General features: G+C 27.2%; 1 protein-coding gene across 1 annotated transcript; it reads left to right on the forward strand.

The window, feature by feature from the left end:
- Positions 1-25780, forward strand: LOC129963175 (DENN domain-containing protein 11-like). Its single transcript, XM_056077322.1, has 9 exons — positions 1-447; positions 2705-2804; positions 6512-6670; positions 8292-8430; positions 11504-11642; positions 20040-20165; positions 20513-20663; positions 21613-21681; positions 23521-25780. The coding sequence occupies exons 1-9, from the start codon at positions 162-164 to the stop codon at positions 23717-23719; spliced, it is 1368 nt and encodes a 455-aa protein (XP_055933297.1). The 5' UTR covers positions 1-161; the 3' UTR covers positions 23720-25780.

Here is a 25780-nt window from a genome sequence, read left to right on the forward strand (position 1 = left end):
TACAGTTTCGTTGTTTACATATATTGCATGGTACCGATTGTAGTAGTTTTCTTCGTTGTAATATAATCTTTTGGCGTCATTTTGCACTATTAGTCATTATGTTTCGGGAACGGATGTTTTTATCGTTGTATTATTGATTTAGTGATTAATACTCTCTATCAATGGCAGATTCGGAAATAGTAAATGATCGAACTCCATTGTTAGAACGGAAAAGCAGCATTAATAGCATTGATTCTTTTAATAATGTAGGTTTTCGATCTTTAGAAAATGATGATATGAAAATTAAAGCTGTCATAGATACTGAAAATGCGAAATATGGTATTACTAATGTCATTGATGTAATAGGAGATTCAGACCACATGCCGCCTAACATAGGAAACGGCTTGGATAATCCGGATTTTGCTGACATTGTTTGCATATTTTCGGTTGCTTTCGATACTCGAGCTGGTAATTTAAGATTTTTATCAGTTTTATTTATTATCGTAAAATATGTTTAAATGAAAATCTGGGCTGTTGTCTTTATTTCAAAATCAGTTTCTATTAAAAAATATAAAGTTGATGAATTTTTCATGTTTATATTAATTACACTTTTTATTTAACTTCACGAAATGATGTCCTTATTTAAAAAATGTAAAAATATAAATTATCACATGATCTTGTTGAATTATATCTATGAAGCAATAGATAGTTAAAAAAAAATAAGTTTGCAAAAAAAAAAAAAAAATTATATTTATTATCATTGTAAGATAGTACAATGAGTCTTAAGAACTTCAACAGTAATTTATTAATTCTCTTTACTATAAGTTTATATTCTGTTGTTTTTCTAACATTATTTTCTAATAAAATGCATCTTTTTGTAGCTTTTAATTAATTTTTATTTCAAAGTCTAGTAAATTTCTTCTTTTCATTTTAAGAATGAAGAACATTTTATGTAGATTAGTTTTTATGCTGACTATTGACTTCTTTATAAGTGATTTTGCATATGATATATGAATAAGGTTTCTACTTTCTTGTTACATTAGTATAGCACTTTCTTTTAACATATAATTTCCTTAAAAAAATCACTTCTAGTTTTTTTGAATAAATGCATCAATTCATACATGTTGTAATGGGTAATGGACTAAATGTTATTGATTAACAGACAAAGTCATCATTTTTATGTTCCCTTTGGCAATGATCTGACTTTTCTAATCTTTTGAAAGATCTCCTATTTATATTGTATACATCTCATAGTCTATCTTTCTATGCTTCTTAAAATCGGTTTTTTCATTTAGGAAGATTTTCAGTGTTTTTTTCACAATTAACGGTTTTCTTTCTCACTAATTAAGGTATGAAACTTAATGCAACAATTATTTCATGATCTGAGTTCCCTATATCTCAGATAGCAAAATATTACCCGTACAAATTAAAGAAATTTAGCAACATAGAAGTATTTAAATATGTAGGTCACAACTGCAAAAACACTTTCATTTATCGAATGCATGCATTATCTTGCATGAAAGGAATTTCAAAACCCCTACTTTTTTATTTGCAAGTCTCCAAACAAAAATCTGCCAAATCCTAATAAGAATTCTCATCTCTAAATCTTGGTGATGGATATTAATTGAACAGAATGTCAAACATTGAAGCTTGACAAAGTTCAACAGTACAATATATTAAACCATGAGTTTAAAAAAATCAATTAGACGAATAGTATCCAGCCACCAAAAGAAAAAAAAATATATATGTTTGGCTTGTCAACAAAAATTAAAAGTATTTCAAAATGAAATAAAATAATTTAAGCAAGTATACAAATCAAAGTTTATTGAAAAAAAATGCTGAAACAAACATAGTATGAAATAAGATAAATTAATTATTTTCTGAATATCAATTTCACATAAGAATTGTATACAAATATCTAAATATATATGCATTTCAGAAACTAAATGTAACATATAAATAGGAAATCAAAAGATTTATCTTATTTGTATATAAAACAATGTTTGTATTTATGATGGCTCCACTATTACTTTCAAATGGCTAAAATGACTTTGGTATACATGTTTCTTATTAGGTAGCTAAAGTAATGTTAAGAATAGATTTACTTTTACTCATTTTTTGGGAGGTTGGGTACAAAAAGTACATATCACAAATACCAATTTCCCAAATTTTAACATGCTATATATATATATATATATGAATAATAAGGTTATTTTAAATATATATGATGAATGTGTTTATTGAGATGAAATTTGATTCCCATATTAATTTTAAAAATATGGTGAAACTAAATTTTTTAGCTCATTTGGGATGGCACATTTTTTGCTTTATTTTCCTATTCGAAATGGGTTGCACACATGTTGTGTAATTTTTGGATGAGTGAATAAAATGTTTAAGATGATACTATTCTTATAGCATTAAGAGAAGTTTGTTCAGGATATTTGGAGCAGTTTTTCTAAAGCTTAGCTTCTCATTATTCATCTAAAAATATTGAATTAGCAGAATTTTATAGGAGATGATAATATTATATTTGATCAAATCAGGTTGTGTTTGTGGTCCTCAAATTTTATTGTTGTTAAAAGTGTGCAACTTTTTCGGATACTAATTATCTATATTTCTAAAACCTGGAAGTAATTCAAATGGAGTATTTAATTTTTGAGTTAATTATTGTGCTTGTGAGTTCTATTACATTATTTCAGGAAATTAAATGTAATTTATTTTATAGGTAACATCATTGAATGGTATCTTCCTAATGATTGCAATGTTGATGGCATTGAATTTCGAGCTATGGCAAGTGGATCGCATAGAGTTCAAACTGATTTTATGTAAGTTTTCAAAAAAAAAAAAAAAAAATCAATAAAATATCCTTAATATGTATTATTTACAACAATTTTAGAAGTTCCAGTGACTTGGTACTAATGTCTCCTTCAAGATGTTACTCTACTCCTTGATAGGTGTTGATTAAAGGCTGGACGTATAACAGCAACCCTGAAATGAAGCTTTTAAAAAATAATTTCACTAAAGATTTGTGTTTTTGCTTTTTTTGTATTCACATATTTAACTGTATCTGGCAAGCTAATCCATTTACTAATAGCATTGAAAAAATCTAAAAAAGGAAAAATAAAAAAAGGAAAAATCTTTCTGCAAACATCTGAAATCGATGATTGGTGTAAGTCATTTTACTCCCTTTTAGAGGCAATTCTTTTTAATTTTTATGTAGCTTGAAAAATATTATTCATTTAAAAATATAATTTTTATTAATACATAGTATATAGCATAGTACAATTTTATTTATACATAGTATAAAATGAAGTCTTTTGAAAGCGTCTGTATGTTTAAACTCAAGAAATACTTAACTAATTTTGGAGATATTTGTACCATTTTGTTGAGCATTTATTAGTGAAGGTTTTAATACATTGAAGTCATATCAAAATAAAAAAGGAGTGCTATAATTACAATTTTAATTATTTTTCTGCTACACTTTGCACATGCGTAAAATAGCAGTATCTGTGCTTTGCACTTATTCGTGCATGTGCAGGAACCTCAAACTGCACATGCACAAATAGCAAGAATTGTGGTAAGCATAAGCGATACATTTCTTAGTTTACGTCTAATTTTAAACAGTGATTTAAAGCTCATTATGCCCCAAAAAAGGAAGTCTGACCATGGCCAGAGCATATAAAATACAAAAATGCCTCGTTTGTGGTGCGATGATGAAAATATAGAGGAAAGAAATGTTAGGTTAGCGAATATCAGAGAAAGAATTCCACACTTTCTTCAAAGGAGAGTCTTCTGCTGAGCGAAGTAACTGTTTCTCTTTAAATTGCACTGCAATTGAATTACAGTGACAGAATGAATCTCGCCTATCTGCTGACAGAGAAAGACATTTAAATTTGAGACACAGGAGGAGAAGTGAAAGAACAAACGTTCCTGATATTTGGTCCGAAAAGGAGTACACCATTCTGAATTGCGATCCGTGTGTGGATTACAGAAATGATGCCTCGGTTTCAATAGGAACAATGTTTATAGTCTGTCTATATTGTTCAGCTTTATGAATTGCTTTGATATACAGTCGTTTTCATCAAAAAATAATTTATCATCAATTTTTTGCGAAATGGCTGAATATGGCTCGAATGGCAGCTATAGCATTTTCAATTGTGCGGTTCCAAGGAACGCTGCAGCAAATTAACGGAAATATAGAAAAAAGTTAATAAATGCAGTAAAATAAAATGCATGCAAAAAAATTTAATCGAAAATAATGAAAGTAAGCAGAAGAAGTATGTGGAGCAGGAAAAAAAGAATCGAAAAATTGCCAACCTCGCAAGGCGCTAAATGACTGTATATCAAAGCTTAGCCCTAAATGATTCTTAATATATGTTTAAAAAAATTGTTTTGTAATTATTTTTGATGATTTCTAAATATCTTTTTGATCCCGCATGACATTCCCATGCCATATCAGGTGAAGGCTAGACTTAAGTTTAAAGCTAATTTTTCCTCTTAGATGTTATGCCCTGGGCAACGCTGTGCGGATACTGCTAATGTTTAATAAAGATTTTTTTTTTATTTATGAAATTATTTATTAATTTGATTATTTCTCTCGGTCTTTTTATTCATGGGAACACATTTTTACTGTGTATCGTTTGGCTTTTTTTAATTATTCATTTCATTTTTTTAAATAAAAAGAATGAATAAATTATGATGTCATCTCAGTCTCATTCATTTGAAGTCTAAATTCATAATTGTGGTGTATTTTACATAATTGTTTGAAAACAAATTTTTCTTCCATTACAGAATAAAAGTAATAATATATATTTAATATATCATTATAGATTTAAATAATATTTGACCAGAAATATGTCATGAAATTCTTTTTCTATTTTTGCACAATTTTCATAGCTCCAGAAAAGAAAATTGAACAAATTTCATAAAAATTCAATCTGTATTCATATATAGAAATTTGGCATCATTTTCACCATTTTATTAAATAGACTGCGAAATAATCTATTTAATAAATTGCTACTTTCATTTAAATTCAAAGTAAAATTTCTTTATTATTTAGGGTACAGAGAAACACACAGTGTTTGATTTTTCATTTTTTTTCTCTTGTCATTAATTGTGATATCAGATGATGGAATAAATTCCATAGATTTATTGTGGCTAAGTTGATAATTCTAATGAAAATGAAGTACTAAATCCCTGAAGTATATTTACTATTCAAGAGACATCACATTTGGACATAAAATATTACAATTTTGAAAAGAAATAGAGCTAGGCATTAAAATTGGTAGAGAATGTAATTATGTAATGTAAACCAAACATGCACCAAACCAAACATAGCAAAGCAATACTCGGGAGATTATGTATGAGTTAGAAAATTCAGCTCGGATTCAATTTTATTTAATATATTTTTCTTTTTTTCCCCCCATATACATGGTATTTTTATATAAAAAAAATATAATTAGTAATTATTTTTAATTTAGAGTGACAAAAGCTATAATAGATAATTTCCTGTAATAATAATAACAGCTGTAATAATAAAACTGTAATAAGTAATCATATTACTTTCTTATATTTATTGTAGAATTTCTCTTAATTTTGAGAAATTAAATGGTAAATCTTGATTTTAGGTAGAAGTACCTAAATACCTTTTTATTTAAGATCCAAGAACTTTAATGCTAGAAGTCCCTAACATCTGCCCCTACTCCTTGACTTGACTTCATTGAAAATCAACTGTTTGTTGTATGTTAAATGTTTTTCATTGCTGTAATGGAAAAGAGAAATTTGGGCAAATGAAATAGCACAATGATAATATATTGTGTTTATTTTGTGTATTTTAAAGACTGAAATTGAGTGAACTTTCAAAAAAATGAATGCTATGCTTGAAGCAATATATACCTCAGTGTGTTACTGAATCCATCCCAAAATAACCTTTGTATTCCTTCAAAGCAGGATATTGATCTAAGTAAACTCCATTAATCATGTGAATTTCTCTATTTATTTTGTTAATTATTTACCAGGAAAGAAACTGCAATGAACTTCATGAATTTTATTTCAATAAAATATGAATTGTGACAGCCTTAAAATTGCATTTTTATTCTCTTTTATGTAATTTGATCTGTTTCACATTATAAAAGTGGAATTTTGTTTTCAGATTTTCTTTCATATCCTGATATTTTTAATTTTATATTTTCTTGATGACATTACATGATGTTAATATTTTAAGAATTTAATAAACTGTTTATTTATTACTTTAATTTAATTTATGTTCCATATAAGGTATAACAACTGGTTAAATTTTTGAAAAATTGATCTTGTGTATTCATAATATTCACCATTATGAATTATTAATTGAAGCCCAAATATTAGAGAATAATTTAAGTTAAGGTAATTTCTACTTTCTGTTTCTTAAGTATGTTTATAAAAATTAGTTTATTGCATTATTTTTTTTTTAAAAAAAATGTTTTTATTTACACATATTATGATTGATTATATTTTTAATTTATCTGGCATCATAAAACTTTTGTATTTGTAGTTATTTCAAGCGTGGGCAGTTATACGGCTTAGCTTGTTTTGAAAACATGCCTGTTGATAATGCATTTGAAAGAGGTGCAAGAATGAAGTCAGTTGGAGTATTAGCTGTCTCATATACTTCTCTTCATTATCACATGAACTTTTTGAAGAAACAAGTCAGGTAGAAAAATAACTCTGTTTTTTAAAAAAATGTTTTTGCTTATTTTAACTTAAAATAAATTTAAAACAGTTTAATTTTTTTTAATTATGCTCAGATTTAATCTTTTGCAAGATCACACTCTGAAATCACCAAGATATTGTAGGTTTAAAAAATATCAAAATATTTAATGGGGTGGGGGAGCAGAATTTTTAAGATTTTAAAGTATTTTGTCCTTTGTAAAATCCATTTATATAACTAATAATTTTTTTTAAATTTCTGTAATTTTCATTTTGTTAAATGACTATTTGTTTGGTAGGACATCTATGTCAGCTACACACATGAAGATGTATAAATGTTGCTTGAGACTTTAATGTTAAATGTTATAGTGAGTAACAGTTTTCATCTTTTATGTGTTTTTCAATAATTGAATGAGTCAGCTGTTATTGTATTTTTCTAAACGATTGAAAAAACATTTAGACTATCTATAATCTTTCTTTTATTTAAAGTTTTATAGTTGGCACCATTAATATTATTATTGTAGAATTTTATCGAATGGTCAAATCTTAACTTCATTGAATGTATATATGTAAATATCAAGTCGTAACATTATAAATGTGCATACTAAATGCATTATAAATAGATGTTTATAAAGTTCTGGCCATTCACCCACTCAAAGTATGTGGGTTGCTGACTGATGAAGAGAGAGCAGCATTATCCAAACCTTTCAACACATCAAGGGACATGTGAAAATGAACAGACTGAGTTTTGCAATTACAATTGCCCCACTTGAGTTTAAATGGGTAATTGATCAAATTCTGAATGGTTTACCAAGTATTATAGCTTATTTCAATGGCATTGTCGTTTATTGTTAAACTAAAGATGAATACCCAATGAACTTATTTACTTGTCTAGAAAGGTTAAGTGATTATGACATCTAGATATCAAAAAATGTGCACTTTTTCAAATAAAAATTGATCATGTGATAGAAAGCAATAAGATAGCATGATACCCACCAAAAGTTGAAGCTATAATACAAATGCAGTGATCAAGAAATATTCAAGAACTTCAACAGTTTTTAAGTATGATTATTTACTATTCTAGATTCATACCAGATGTTTCTACTAATACCTCTCCTTTATGTAAATAAATATCAGAGATTACCTTCATAAATATCAGAAATTTTGCTTGAATAAGGAATGTGAAAAAGCATTTTTTGAACTTAAGGAAAATATATCCAATAGCAGAGTACTAGTACTTTTCGGTCCTGAATTATCTGTTACTTTAGCAACAGATGGTAGCTAGAAGTACCTGCAAAGCACTATATAAGTACTTGCAAAGCATTGTATATATTAATTTTTTTTTGCTATTTGTCCACAAATGTGGTTACTCATGTTTTAGGATTGATTATTTTGTTTCTTTAACACTAATTATTGCTTCATCTACTGAAAATGCTTGTTACTTTTATTTACTTCTATTATAAAAAATTTTTCCTCTCAAGAAAATTAAGATATTAGTAGTTTTCATGTGAATTTACTTTTCTTATTTTTAAATCAAATTTTTGTATTGTTGATATATTTTTTGCCAATTACTGCTTCTGATTGATATTCCTCTTAATTGTTAACCAAATTTTTTCTTGCAATAGGCAACTTCTTGAAAATCCTGGTTCATATGCTGAAATGGAGGCATATTATGAAACCCATAAAGGCTCTTTTCCAACTTTCAGTGCTTTTTCTGATGCAGACAATATTAAATTATGGAACAATATTATGCCTTTAATGAAGGTGAAATTTTTGTTTCAATAAGCTAGATTTTCACCAAAAATGGATAATATTTATTTTATTTAAGTTTTTAGATTACTTTATTATTATATCATACTTACTTCCATTTTTTAAATATTATTTTTGTAGTTTTTATAAAATTAAAATGAAAAAAATGTGAAGCAAATATAATAAATATTTGTATTTGAAATTAAAACTATTAATATTATTAATATTCAGACTATTAATATTATTATGTAAAATAATTTGATATATAAGAAAAAGGTATGATATGAAGGGTGGAAAAGAAATTTATTATTGTTATTTGCTTTTATTTAACTGGTTTAGTATAATGAAGACAGAATTATATAATAGATTTTTGAAGTCACTTCTTCATATACTAGAATTCTGAAATTTTCCATAGTTGTGTGTTTCCACTAATATTTTAAAATTTTAAAACTTAGTTATCAGTTTGGCAGTTAATTAAATTAAATTTTGATTTCATATGAAAGATTCTATCTGATAATAAAGTATGAAATATGAATAGATTGATCAAAAAGTAATTTGCATTCCACTCTCGCTTAGTAAGCACAATTAGGGTGAAGTTTTAGAAGATAGATTGAAGCTTTTTTTTTTATATGTCATTTAATATATGATCTATTTTTTTCAACCTACTGCAGCAATTATGTTCGTTTCTATGATAGAATGGTAAAACTATTCAATTTAAATCTTACACCATTTGTCAATAGATACATTGAGTTTGTTTTCATCTCAAAACTGTTTCCAATACAAATAAACTTTCAATTGTCTAAACAAACCTGATGAGCAGAGTGCATGAGAGTGAAGATATTAATTTTCATCTCAGTGGGTCAATTTTCTTCACACTGTCATATGTGCAGCATGCAGTCATAAGTACCATAATGTGCCTTTATATCTACTGTATGCAACCTTAACATACAAGCTGCAGTTTTTAATATAAACAGCTTGTCTAAGAATGGGCATTATTCTATTATGGTAATGGTAATTTTACTTGCAGAAAAGTACATGGAAATCACTTGTCGATGATCCAAAAAGAATATTGACATTAATAATTATTAAATTAAATGACTACTATTATGGATGGCTTGTTACTTAACTAGCTTGTCACAACTTTTTTCCACTTAAGTACTCTGAATGCCTCTCATTGCTGATGCCTATGGCATATGATTTTCATATTGTCATAATAGGCTCTCACTAGCAACAACAGGTTGTGTAATAGTAGAAAAGTAGATATGTGGGGTAATAATGGATCAATGTTTCTATTTTCAAAATTTCAATTCTCTAGTGCTTTTTGACTAGTGTAGATACGTTACTAAAATTTCAAATAAAATAAAATAAAACTTTTAAAAGCATATATTTATTTGTGTACTGAAAGATAGAAAACAATATTTCTTATTATTTATTAATTTGAACATAAAAATAAAAGTGTGAGAGCAGTACTGTAGAGAAATTAAGACTATAAGAAATATTGTAATAGAAAGTTCTAAAAGAATATTTTTTTTAATGATGTATGTTTTTGACCTTTAGTTTGAAAAAAAGAAAAAAAGACAATCTGTCTTTTTAGTATGCCAATGGAGTATTTTCAGTAACCTTTTTATTTGATTGCAGATTAAATTTTAAAATATAAAATTATGTCTTGTTACATTGTATATTTTTGTTATCTCTATTATTTGAAATAAAAAGGAAATTATGTAATAGCACATTAGAGTGCAAAATTTAAGCAACTGGGAAACTGATAAGTTCCTCATACTATTGATCTCCAGTCACTGAATTTCTGTTCATACTATTGATCTCCAGTCACTGAATTTCTGTTAAAATATGGAATTTCATTCTTTCATTCATTATTATACCTTCCCACACAAACATTCCAGAGCTGCTGAATGGCATATTTTCATAATATTAATAAAATAAAAAAGAATCCTTATCTCTCTTCAAATTGGGTGACATTGAGATCATATTTGAAGTTGAAATGACTATTATTGGAAGCAAAGACATAATTCCATTGTAGAGATAATTAGTTTATGTGTTCATTACACCATTGTAAATAGTGCCAGTGATGGTCTGCTGTGAATGGTATGCAATGTTCTGTATACAGGATAATTGGAACACTTTTATGCAGTCGTACAATTAGGATAAACAGAGGCACATGTCATCCATTTGCTGTATGCAGGTGCTGAACAATGTTGCCCACCGATTGGTTTTGGTATTTTTTCACTAGCACTGCAATATAGCAGACATCGGTTGCCATTTCTTCTTATCACTATACTTGTACTTTGGAATGCTTTCCATGTGTGTGAAAAAGCACAATCTCTTCAGCAACATATATCAAACTAAGGAACACAAAGCCTTTCATCCACTTTTCTGATTATACTTCCTTATGTAAAGGTACCCTAATGGTTTCTTATTACCATTTTGAACTTATAACATATATGGTCTGAAATTAGAATTTCATTCTTTTTTTTAAAATTCATCTGACACTGTGTATGTTGGTTGTATACACTTTACATGCCCTTATGTCACTTGTAACATGGTGAACTAATATTTGCATCACCTTTCTGTAGAGTTAACTTTTTTTTTTTTTGTAATTATTGTAAACAGTTTTTTACAATTTCATAGTTTTGTGATAAAAAAACTGTTTTGTTACTTTTCATACTGGTATATACTGACGAGCAAAGGGCAGAAATTAAAAACATATTATCGATTATGATGTTCATATCAACTGTCCCATGTATGAAGTTTCAGTATTTTGAAATTAATAAACTATAAATCAAAATATACAGGTAAACTAAAAAAAAATGTAATTTAGAGTTCATTAAATTATTTACAATTAAAAATCATTACAAATTTATGTAACATACATCATCTCAAAATCCTGCAACCATTCAAATTTATCTTTTACAAAGCATAACAGAAAATTAAAATTTTATATTTATAAAATTTATTAATATTTTATATTAATAAAAATTATGCAATTTGTAAGTAAACAAATAATTTTATTTTCTATGTAATTTTATGTTATGAATAGAGTCTCAACAAATTTTATGTTGTGTTATTTTAGATCACTCATCCAGCTGGTTGTTTTTCACAATTTTTGAATTTCTTCAGTGAGAGAATTTTTGTTTTGTGGAAATTAGCATTATTGAAAAAGCGTATTATTTTCTTTTCCCCTCCTCCAATTGGTGTTGTTTGCTATAGGGGTAAGTATTCTAAAAAAGTATTTGACTATAATTTATTAAATAATTCTTGTGCATAAAAAATATTATAAATGATTGAAAAGATGCAAATGATAAAGAAGATAGTAACATGATGCAAGTATTTATAGTACCAATATTCAATATTTCTAAAAAATATGATCATTTGCCATCTTTTACTTATTCTAATTGTTGAATACGCAACTGACATTTCATCCACTACATGTATAAAATGTTGTGATCTCTGGTAAGAAATCAAAGATTTTCCGTGATATATCAATTGCACTTGATTCTCCCGTGGATATATCAAATGCACTGTTAAAATGCATTATTAAAGAACAACATATTTATTTTTCTTCAGTACATAAGAAACAAATGTCATGTTTTTTCTTAGAATCCAAATAATAATAAATATTTTTTTTCCCTTTTCAGATAGGAATTCCTTTGGAAACTATTTATTATTTTTTCTGACAATTCCTACAAGTAAAATTATTTTCTTTAAATGATCCTTAACCGATTTTTTAAATCGCATGCACTAAATTTTACGTTGCATACCTATTGTTAACTGTTAAGTTGTACCCTGAATTCAAAATAGGTTCTACCAATCTCTTTACAATTTTGTCAGGAACATTTTCTACATTATGTGGGTTGAGTTCCTGCATAAATTTCAATGTCCCATATATAAAATGCTCTTGCAACTATGAAGGCAAAAATTTTAATTCCATACTTTGCTAGTTTATTTGGTATGTACTGTCGAAACGAACTTCTCCTAAACGATTCTAATTTTTCATTGATTGTTACATATTTATCTAGAGTCTGCAATCTTTGACAAACTTTTGAAAAATATTTCTGAAGGGAACCAGTTTATCCATTTCTCTTCTAGAAGAATTATCTCTTACATCATCAAATCTGCTACACCTAATCAGAAAATGTCAATTCCTATGCCATCAGTAGCCCAAAGATCTCTTGTATTTACATGGGAAGATTTGTGTAGTTCGCCAAAGTAAAGAAGTTCTATAAATGCCTTTACTTCAGAATTTTTTGTAGAATTTTTCTCTTTCTCATCCAAATTTGCATGCATTCGATTGAAATGTAAAATGTTCATACGCTCAACAGTGTTTCATATTATGGTCTCATCAATCACCAATATTCAGCAGTTTAGGAATAACTTTTGCTTCACCAATATTTCCAGGTAGTTTTGTAATAATATAAAAGCAAGATTTCACACCTTTTTTTTTTTTGCTCCTTTTTACTTTATTTTGTAAATTTCCACATACTATTTTCAGTTTCTGAAACCAACTCCTCTTCCAGATTCGACTCATGGTCACTAATTACTTTTTCATCTACAATTTCTTCAACTTCCTCATTAATAGATTCTTCATCAGTTGAAACTTCAGATAGGAATTTTTGCAATCTTTCACATTCTTCTTTATAATTCAAATAATGAAACATCTTATCTGCCTTTACTTCTGCTATCAAAAATAGATATGCAAGCACTCTCATTGAACTTCCGAGGCCTGAGGAGCTCTTTCAGAGAGCAAATGTTCTGTTGGGATAGTGGAACTTGTGCTCAGTCACATTTCGCTTCCTCATTTACTAGTGTTATTTGTACTCACTTTGTAGGTTTACTGGAGCTTAATTACCTCTGGATATTACAGAGAATGCTTATTTCTCATTCTGGTATGAGATGACCTTATAAGGGTATATTCAATGTATTATTTTGTAATTATAAACCTTATAAAGGTATATTCAGTGAGAAACAACCTTCAACAATCAATAATGATGATTTCTCATTGAATAATTATCTTTTTCTCATTGTAAAACTGATTAAGTCTTCTAAAGAATGGAAGAAAAATCTTTGAAATTTTTACCCCTTGATTTAATGTTTGGTATGTCTGCTTTTTTTCCCATCGTTTCTCTGACATGATTTTACATATGAATAATACTTTTGGAATTTTTGAAACACCAAAGGAAAGCCCATAATGTGTGCATAATAAATATCAGTATCGTAATAGCCTTAGTGTAAAGAAGTTTGAAAGCAAGATACAACAGTATTCTCTCCAGATTCACTCATTTTTGTAAGTTGTATTAAGTTAAAATCAATATCAAGAAACATATAGAAAAATTTCACAAATTTCTCGTCTTTTTCAAAGTGAATATGAATTTTTGACTGATATTAATTATTTGGTGCAAATTAAAAATTTAAACACCATTCTTGTTTTTAAAAGTATCAATTTTAAGATAGTCAATAAATATTTTGATTGCAGAAAATTCTCCAGCATAGAAAGTATGATGTGAATTGAATAATTGTATATCATTTTATACAATTTTTCATAATTTGGAAACTACTATCTTCAATGGAAAGTGGTGCAACTTTTTTTTATATTTCTAAATGTAAGACATGCAGTGTTAAATAATCATCAATATTTGGAATTTTTAACAATCAAAATAAAATAGTTCTTTATAGTTCAGACTAAAAACACCAGATGTATTATAGTGGAAGAATAAAATCTGATTTCATCTTGCATATGTATAATTCAAAATGAGATATTTTATGCAAAATTGAAATTTATATACATAATTAAAAATTTACAAACAAAGAAAAATACTAATAGATGGCTATCTGTTTAAAAAAAATAACAAATAAACTTGTTTAATTCTCCTATCGGTTTGTGAATATCTATTTTAAATAAGTGCTTTTTTTTAAATAAGTTATTTTTTATAAATAAAAATTGCTTTTTTTTTACTCTTAACAACCAATTATTATAGATATATGATAAATAACATTTCAAAAAGATGTTAAATGCAAAATTTTAACTATAATGCTTCGAATGTCTTATTTATAAATGTATTACACTTTCTTTAATAAGTTATTAGATTTTTATTTTGGAGTGTATACTCTTATATACCAAAATTTTTATCAATATATTTTCATTGACAGAAATATAACCTTGCTTTCAGTATAACTTCAGTCTGTTATTATACTTGGATATTATATCATGCAAGGTTATAGTTTACACTAAATATTGAAACAAAATCAATTAATTACTTCATTGATTGACTACAGATCAAAAAGAATTTAAAATAACCTTCCAAAGTTAGACACTAAAAGCTGTAGATATGTCAAATTTTAGAATAATAAATATTTATAATAATCTCAAAAACTTTCAATATATCATTTTAGTTGCCTTATATTGCTTTAATATTTATCTAAATAAGAATGATAATGAAAATTGAATTGAATTAAGAAAATATGCACAATTGAAAAAATGGGATTCCGTTGAGCATTACTTTTAATTTATAAAAAATTAAATATTTTTCATTACTTCAAAAAGAGAGAGTGAGAGAGAGAGCATTAAGGCGTCAGTTATAGAGGAAGTTAAACATTTTGATAGTTAAATAAATAATAGTAATAAAAGTAAGAAGCAAAATAAACTCGATTATTATGGAAAATCAATTGTCCATGAAGAATATTTATTAAACAATTTAATCACATAATCAATAGTGCTTTTACGATCTCAGACTGGGCAAAATCAACTCAGCCTTTCATCCCTTCAGTGGGTCGATAAACTGGGGACCAAGCATGCTTGAGAACTAAACACTGGGGGTTCCACATTAGGCTAACCACCTAACCGGGACATATGCTTGCACCCCAGGGCCCTCAGTGAAGAAAGCATTGGGCACTGTAGGCTTTGGCTCACATGGGTTGTCATGCCACTGAGTTTAATTTAACAACAATCCAAATTATTCACCTACTTTAAAGCATATGAATAAAATTATTACAACCAACTGAAATTTTAAAAAAATATCATTATCGCAATATAGCATATTATGCAACTTGCTTTTGATAGGAAGGTAACTATTTGGGATGGCAGCTTAAAGGCTCTTTCGTAACATATATGACTAATGATATCGAAATATAAACAGTTGCACCTAAATACAATTGCGTTCCACTTTACGGGAAAAATTATTCCAGAAGCTGTGAAATAAATAATAAATCTTATTTTATGGCTTAATTATTTAATGGAATTGAATTACCATAACGTTCCAATCTATACAATAGTCCAAATGTGACTCTTTGGCTAGAAATTCAAGAAAAAAAAAATTATGAAATTGTATGCTATTTGCTATTTTGCATGTACATAAAAAATTGAAAATTAGCATGAAAGCACTGGTAATGCTTTAAACTAAGTGGTAATATGCATTTTTTTATCTGAGAATTAAATTTTAACTCCTCATAATATATTTGAGAATCAAGCATTTAAAAATTGTATGTATATACAGTGGTGGCCAAAAGTGTGGACATTTTTTGAAAGTTTCGTGTTTTTCAACTTTGCGTGCTTGTAGAATATATTAATTTTCACTTAAATACAAATGTTTATATATCAAATTGAAGGTAATTTATTGTAGAATTTAATAACAAAAACAGTATTATAATATCTGTATTACAAAAATTTACAAACAAACACATAACACATATAACAAACAAACACAAATCATTTTGAATAATGACGTGTTTTGCAATAAAAGCGTACTAGCCAATCACAAACACTGTTCTGAGGACCCCATCAAATGTCTGTAACTATAGTTTAGGTTATTTGGTATGTAAAATAGTTATTGTTGTGGAAATATTTTGCGGAATGATGCATATAAGTACAATTAAATAGAGTATTGCTGTTTTTGAATATTTTAAGTCCTTTTTTCTAATTAAACTAATTTTAAACAATGTCACCAACAAGAAGAACTGATTGGACATCTATAAAAAGAAGCCGAATTGTCATATTGAGAGAAATTGTCCTCTCTTATGCTGAAATTGCAAGACAAGTTGGTGGTTCAGTGACTTGCTCTGGTGTACGAAAGTTCTGTTTACGTTATGAAAAAACGAAATCAGTGGAAAATAAGGCCAAATCAGGCCGAAAAAAGTGCACAAGTGCTACTGCCGATAGAAAAATTAAACGGCTATGCCTTCAAGATAGAAAAATTTCATCAGATGCCATTAGATGTTAAATGAATGCAGCGGGTATTGCAGTAAGTTCAAGAACAATAAGAAGAAGGTTATCAGGATTAGACTACAAGCTAGAATTCCAAGGAAAAAACCATATTTAAATCAAAAGCAACGCGAAAAACGAGTTAAGTGAAAAGAACACATTAAATGGTCAGAAAATCAATGAAAGCAAGTAATCTGGAGCGATGAGACTAAAATATCGCTCTTTGGTAGTGATGGTAGAAAATATGTGAGACAGAGAGTAGGTGAAGGACTTCATCCTGATTGCATTGAAGCAACTATAAAAACTACAACAAATGCCATGATTTGGGCATGTATTTCTGCAGATAGTGTGGGCCGAATTCAAGTGATTGATGGCATCCTGAATGCCAAAAAATACATCCAAACTGTCCTGGAACCAAAATTGATACTTTCCATCAGGGATTTCTTCTCCAACAAATCACCATTTATTTTTCAGCAGAATTCAGCTCCATGCCACACAGCAAAAGTATGCAAGGCATGGTTTCAAAATAAAGGCATAGATGTATTACCATGGCCAGGAAACAGTCCTAATCTCAATCCAATTGAAAATTTGCGGCAATGTTTGAAAATTCTTGTATGAAAAAAACGTCCCTCCAATAAAAGACAACTTATTGAATCTATAATTGATTCTTGACACCATGTGATTACGAAAGATGAACTCCAAACACTCGTTCACTCGATGAAAAGACGCTGTGAAGCTGTCTTAAAAAATAAGGGTTATCCTACTAAGTATTGATTGTGTATCACTTTAAAAAAATGCAAATCTAAGATAGATCTTACTAAAATGAGCGTAACTTTTTTTTGTAATACAGATATTGTAATACTGTTTTTGTTATTACATTTTACATTAAATTACCTTCAATTTGATATATAAACATTTGTATTTAAATGAAAATTAATATATTCTACAAGCACGCAAAGTTGAAAAACATGAAACTTTCAAAAAATGTCCACACTTTTGGCCACCACTGTATGTATATACTCGTATATTGCAATTACGTATTGATTGCTTGTAAACAAATAAGAAAAAAAACATATGTTTAATAAATTTTTCTGCTTAGAATGAAATAACATAATGTATTTCAGATTTAAACGAATTTCAGCGATTTTTAATTTTTTTTTAATTAGAAATATGTTTTTTTGAGTATTAAATAGCTTTCTTATTTTTAATAGTATTCTGTCTCATTTTAACAATAATGCTTATTATTTCGCAGAAAAACAATTTAGTGCAACTTGTTTGAATAGCTTCAATGTAAAAAATACATTTATTAGCATATTTTCAGTATTTATTTCTGAAAAAAATAAAAATATATCCAATGAGCCATTAAATCTAAAAATTTCTTAAAATCTTTCAATAAAATGCAATTATGACAACTGAATAATTTTGATGAGTGCATTCGATAAAACTATGTTTCAAGGAAAGTGTACGTGGAGGATCTTAAGCATAGTAAACAATGAATGGCATAGTATATACTTTGATAACATAATCACAGCTTTCGTTTTTGGTTAATCAAGAAAGAAAATATTTTAAGCTGAAATTTAAAAAAAAATTCTTTAGTTTAATTTTTGTTTCTTAGCAAATGCTTAATTAATTATTATCCTGATGAATTAAAAGAAAATGAAATATATTTTTAAATAATTAAAAGGCATGCATATTATCAAAAGTTTTGGGATTATTTGCAGCAATTTAAATGAAAACATTTGAGGCAAAACTTGAAAAGAATTCCTAGCTTATATAAAATGAATGATACTGACTATTATTTCACATGAATTTGCTTGATTTAATTATTTTTCACTAGTTATAATGAATCAAATTTTTATTTGTTTATAATTTTTTAAATATCTATAACTGTAAAATTAATGATTTTGTAGAAATTTTCAACACAACTTAGATAATGATAAATTAGCACTTTCAATCTTTTGATTCATTAAAGGGATTGAAAGAGAAGTAAGAAATATATGTATATTTTGTCTTATAAAAATTAATCTCATTAAAATTATTTCATTAAACAATTGCAAAATATAGAGATTAAATTTCAAAATTAGATTAAATTAGTATTATGCACATCATTATTATAATTTTTATAAATGTGTTTGAAATGGCAAAGTTATGGATTTATTCCTTTTTAATAAACTTTTAGATGCAAATTTTCTCATTTTATTTATTTTCAACACTTATCTAACTAGATGTTAGTCGTTCGTTTAAAAATAGCAATCATTAGAGGCATTGGCATTTTTCTGTGGAAACTCCATTCCATTATCGGAGTGTCATTCTCACATTGACATAGATTGATTATCTTGTACCATTCAGATCAAGGTGTCGAACCTTATATACAAATGCAAAACTTTATAATATGGCAGCCATTTTAATGCTTGTGCCCATATAACACTTAATAAGTGAGCGCCAATGCAATTAAATGCATCTAATGCACAACCGTTGAGTTTTCATAGAAAAGAAAGGGGCGAAAATTCTTTGAATGACTGTGGTCATCTGACCTTGACCTTGACTTTGGACACAGCTACAGTGAAACTTCAGTTTGTCTTCTAAAAATCAAATTTTCTGCAATATATATATATTTACACATATATAGACATTCGGGCCTCTGAGGTCTGATGTATGCGTTTGAGAAGTTAAGAATAAATTTCTTCAGTGATTGTAATCAAATTATATTTAGTTACTCGCAGAATACATGGCACACAGAACATATAGATAAAGGCAATGCTTTGCCTTTTATCTAGATGATTAAAGACAAAGCATGGGGAATAATATTCTGTAAATAATGTATTGTTTATTAATATCATTTTATTAATCGAATGTTATTCATTAATGAGACCCTTCAGAAATGAATGAGACTAAAGCCTACATGCACAAATGAAGACACTGAAAACCACTTTACTTATTTTGGATGCATATTTATCCTTATTTCATTAAGAATAACAGTTATATGGGATTATATGAGAATGAAATTTTTTATTTTACTTTTTTTTACATATTTTACTATTTTGAAAGGAAAAAAAAATCAAGAATTCCCAATATTTCTCTGCTTAGTGCATGATTCACCTGGCAAAAGAATGTCTTGTTATAAAATCTGCCATGTTTTTTCTTGCAAGTTTAAAATTATTTACATTTCTTTAAGTTACTGTGTAACAATTTTAGCTTCAGTATTAATCTCTCGAGGAAGTAGTTTTGCAATGGAAAATGAATAAACCTCAGACGCCTTTCCAATTCTTTGTTTTGAAACAATTTTCTTCCTGGTAAATCATTTTTTTTTAATGCCTACACCCTTATGATTCTCAAACTATATATAGTGTATATAGTTATTGTTGTTAAACTGGCTAAATGATGTCAACTTTGTTCCTTTTTTCCTTCATTTCAGTTTACTGTACTATATCTCTTACTGCACACCATATGTCAGAATTAGGCTACTGGTGTGCCCAACCATTCTTCTATGTCAACATAGCTGATATGGATAACTTAGATTCTGAGAAAGTATTTGTGGCTTGTAAGTAAATATTTTTAAACATTCATTTTTAGTTCTTAGGTCATGTTTTAAAACTAATTGCTCATTAGCATTTGTTCCTGCTTAAATAAATTTGCAGATCCATAGCTACAAATTTCTTTGAAATGCATTGAAGTGCACTATTGTTTCTTTTATATATTATTCCGTAAATTGTATGCAAACAAATTATATATTGCATGCTTGTTTTTATGTTAATTGTTGATATTAATAATTAAAATTGTTACAGTTGTAAATGTTGAATATTTTTTTATGTAAAAAAAAAAAGCATTTCAAAATATTATTATTATATGAAGCTGTTGCTAGTTTTCTAAGTGCAAATTATATTCTAGGTACTACAGAAAAAATATTTCAATCAAAAACAAACCTCTACGATTTATATGTAGATAATCAAAATTTTATTAGTGATATTCCTATGATCCAAAAACTCATGTGTACTAGTTATGCTGATAAGAAGAAATATGAAGAATTATGTAAACTGCAGTAAGTATTATTTTAATATTTTTTGATGAAAATGTAATGGAAAATAACATACACGATAAAACAGGCTCTTTCTTAAACTCGGATATTGGGATTTTTAATAACATTTATTGATCTGTACTTTTCTCATTGAGATTTCTTGAATGTTAAGTAAATAAATACTGTAAAATATCAGTTTAAAGGACAAAATATGAATAATGTTCTTGAGCTTGTTTTCAAAAGTTCACATCGCCAATAATGTTTACATTACATAATGGCTAAGAGTACCCAACTACCCCTTCATTGATAGATATAACTGTCAAATATTTTACTATTTACACCAAAATTGCAATTTATTGTATTTTAAAATTGTATTTTAAATATTGTTTCTAGTATAGTTCATGATTTTTAGTTTGAAACATTTGATATGGCAGTAAATCCAAACAAGTGTCCAAATTAGCTGAAAAAAGCAGATAAACAAGTCTCCAAATGAGTAGTTTGAAATCGTGGAAAGAAGAACTTAGCAGCATCACCTAAAAGTTTTCTCAAAATAAAAACATTTAACTAAAAATGTAACACTAAATATTTTTTTAAAATTTAATTTTTTATAATCTTTGTTCGAATAACAATCTGTATTTGAGATTCAAGTTTTTTTTTTTTTTTTTTTTTTTTTTTACAGATGGCATACAAAATGAAGGATTTGGTTCTTGAGCATTCTGTATGTCAGATAATAATTTATAATTATAGATAAGATAGAATGTTGTTAATTAAAAAGGTAATCCTAATTAGAAATCTTTAACAAGTGAGAATTTTTTCAAAAAATTAAGTGAAAATTGTTTTAACCAATGGAGTGCATTCATTTTTAATGCTGGATTTATAATTATTCAGATGGGGGGGGGCTTATTATTTTATTTCTAAAATTGTTTTATGTGAGAATATTACATCCTTAGTATAAGAATATCATTTATTTCAGATCTGAAATGACCACTTGTCAGAATGGGGGAATAAGTTCTCATGAAGAAAATGAAACATGGTTCATGAGGTAAGGCTCATACTTTTTTTATTAAAAAAGCAAGGAGGGGGGGGAGTTGATGTTATATTTAAAATTATTTCAGGTACTGAAATGAATATTAATGATGATAAGTAAATAAATTCAAAAATTCAAATTTAGTATTATTAAAAGAAATATATTCAAATTTGTAACTATTTTCCTCTTAAAAATATCGTAATTTTTGTGTGTACTTGATTCCTGTATATTTCAAATGGGGCTAGAAACCTATTAAGTTACTTGCTATTATATAGTAGTACTGAAAATATATAAAATAAAAAATATTAGTTCTAAAAAAAGGAAGCTAATAAAATTTAAGAACATATAAACAGTGTATGATTTAGAGTCAAATTTCGTAACCTTATTTAACCACATCAGATATGATAACAGATTTATGTCTATTAGTTGGTGTTAGCAAACATTTGCCCTTTGCCTGATTATAACAAGTTTTGAGGGGGTAAATGCATCCCTGTCAGGTGGATGCATAATTGTTACAATAGAGAAGGGTCTAGATAACCACCTCGGGTTTTTTTTTTTGTGTTAATTTATTTATAGGAATAGTTATATGTTTATCAAAGAGTAACATATTGTTTTTTTTCACATCTTAGTTGAATATGATTGATGAAGCTTAAATAATTGAGGAAAAGTAGTTTTGTAAATTATCTGAAAATTGAAAAGTAATGTAAAAGAAAAGATATCTCATATCGTGGAAAGAATCGTTGGTTAAAAGTAATCTAAAAATTAAACGAATTATTAAAAAATTGAAATCTGTTATCGCAATGTCCGAGTTATCATGTGGGAACATATTTTTTTTAAAGTCATGTAGTATCAATCCGACAGAAAAATATAATTTTTCACATGACTCATGTTTTGCATTCACCAACATTTAGAACAGCAATAATTTCTGCCCATCTCCAACATTTCTAAACTGAAATGGACTAAGCTACAGGAGCCAAAATCTCATCTAAAAAAATTCTAGTTTAAAAAAGCAGCAACTAAAAAGAGAATCGATTTAAGAAAGGTTTGCATGTTTAGAAATTATAAATTGTATTATGATTAATTATAAATTTAAATTTGAAAAAGCTTATTATTTGCTATTCTTTTTTAGAATGTGTGCAATCTACTCTCTACATAATCTACTCTCAATCAATCTACTCTCTACTCTCCATAAAACTCTGGTAGATTGAAAATCATTTAAAAAGTGTTATATAAGTACAAATTATATTTTTAGACTATCAGATTACTTATCTGAGTAATGTTTATATTTCCATTTAATTTGATTACTCTTAGAATTTTGTTTAATATGTTATAAATTTGATTAGAGAAAATCCAAATAGAGAGATTAAACTGAAGCAATCCTGAATGAGCTATGGCTGATCATCTTTTTCATAATAAAGTCATAGAAATGATAATTTGTAAAATTCAGAAAAAAAAAAAAAATTAATGAGGATGTTTTCTAAAATTAACTTTTTATTTTAAAATGTTAAAAAAAATTTCATGATAATTTATTGTCATTAATAACTAACTAAGTAATATATAATTTTGTTTAACTCTTCAACCGGCAGGAAGTAGAAAATCATTCTTTGCTCATTGAAGCATCGCAATTTTAGGGAGATTTAGGTTTGGTACAGTCGCCAATCAATAGGTTTATTGTTAAAGCATGAGTATTAAAAAAAAAAAGAAAAAACAGTTTTTGACAGACATTGATATTTAAGAAGAATATGAGTATCTCATGACACATTTTCTTAAATTTTTTTAAAGCCTAGTTCATTTTTATTCGATCATGTCTTGAATACAATTTAACTAAGAAAGAGTTTAATCTGCTTATTGCAGGTATTTCATGAATTTGAATGACAGGTTGTTTCGCACACTTCTGGATGTTTCCAAGTCTGAAGACAAGCAATGGACGATAGAACATATGCATACTGTTGGTCTTGATCCTGTCAATGATCGGACTTTTATTATGGAATTAGTTGATACTTATGGCATCGATATTGTGGCTGCTCCTGACACTTTGTGTTGCTCGCCTTAAATTGTGATTAACCATGTATTAAGAAGATATTTCAATTTCTTCTGTATTCATATTGAATTGAATGCAGTAGAATTATTCCTTGTGTAAAATGTACATTTTTATGTATCTGTATGGAGTTTAAAAAAAATGCGTGTTAACATTCCATGTTCATAAAATATATTTAAAAAGCTATATTATGTTGTAAAATGGAAATGCAGTGAGTATTTATTGTTAGAAATATGTAAATGTTTACTCTTTTACCCTTGTTATATTATTAAATATTTTTTTATGTGACAATTTTTTGTAAAATTTTTAAAATCTTTATTGTGTTATGTTTTATAGATTACAAATATTCACTCTTTTGAATTCATTTTTACTGTAAATAATTTCAGAAGTATATAAACATTTTTGTTTGTTTGTTTGTTTGTTTGCATTTAACAATATTCAACCCAGATTTTGTTTTTGGATTTTTGGTGGTTGATCTGATGGGGAATCTTTTTTTTTTCTTCTATGTATTGTATAGCTAGAAATATTAGTTGCGCCCAAATTAAAAAGAGATATAGTTAAAATTAGCGAATATTTTAATTGCAGTTCACATGTAACCTAATATCTACACATAATGACTAGTTATATTGGTGATTGATCAAAGAGCATCTCCAGTGCAGAAACTGTTGCTTGCTGATTGATCCAATTTTCCTTATTCCTTGTTTCTAGTGAATCATTGACATTTTAATGTTATTGATTTTTAAGGTGCCAAAAATGTAGTAATCACATAAATAGATCCAAAGGCCATACAGATATTTCACTGCTTCCTATCAAAATTTCTGTGTCAGGTCTTTTTCAATAAATGTGACCTAGCATTGCCCAGAAATAGGGCTGTCTCTTTTGTACACTTGTGTTCAGTGGCTTGTTTAAGCCTCAGCAGTGTGTTGTAACACCATTAAAAATTCATTTTTCCAATTTGTTCCAGTTAATTAATAAGTAGAAGTCTTTCTCTTTCAAAAAAGGAATAGCATTTTTTGTTGGTTTACATAGCAGTAGAACATGAGAAATCAGTCTATTGCTTTATGGACAAATTCGTTAACTCCTTGCAAACAAACAGAATGTCATTTCAGCAAAGTAACCCTTTTATTTGGATATACCTTATGACTTGATCTGTTTTAAGACAAGGTCAAATTTAAGAATCTGTTTAAAAAATATCATTAATGTTACTAGATTTAAAATAACATATGCAGTGATTGAATTAATAGAATATTGAAATGGATCTCTGTTTGCCAGAACCATTTAATTTTTTTTAAAATTGAACCATTAAATGTTGTGCTATTGAATCAACATATTAATAATTTTAAAAAATTAAAGTAAGTTAATAGGCTTCGTCAAGAAAAGGCAAGAATAAAAACTAATCAATTGGCTCTGTTTTAAATATGATTTTTTTTAATTAAATAGAATTTTGTTTGCTATTATCAAAATTTCCCCTCTCTTATAAGGCAAATTTATGCTGTTGAATTATTGATAAAGAAATGTTTATTTACATGTAGAAAGTGAACAGCACATAATTTCTGAATAGTCCAAATATGATATCTTAATATAGCTTTTTTTTTTTTTTTTTTTTGAGAGAGAGAGAGAGTCTAAATATTATGTCATTAATAAGATGATTAAACTTTATAAGTGAATTGAAAATGAAGAAATTGTAAGTTATGAATTATTCCTAAAAGAATACCTTTTTGAACATTTCCTCCCCCCTCCCTTTCTCTTTGTTATTTCTGAGGATGTTCTCTGCCTCCATGTTATGTTACTTAATGTTCGTTTATGGTTGTTTTTTATGTGAGTTTTAAAGCATAATAAATGCTCTGCAAGAATGTTGCAACTACATTAGGACATTCAAATTGAATGATGCAAATGTTATTTTAAAGGTATTTCTTTTATCTGGTCTTCTAAATGTATTATTATTTGTTTTAAACTTCTGATATTTTGTTATGTAATTTAATTTTGAAATCTATAAAAAATTTTCTTGAAAATATTTCAATATCATTTCTACCTTACTATTTTATGAAGCGAAAATTCATAATTTTTATTTCTGTG

Source organism: Argiope bruennichi, chromosome 3 (assembly GCF_947563725.1).
Source record: "Argiope bruennichi chromosome 3, qqArgBrue1.1, whole genome shotgun sequence".
NCBI lineage: Eukaryota > Metazoa > Arthropoda > Arachnida > Araneae > Araneidae > Argiope > Argiope bruennichi.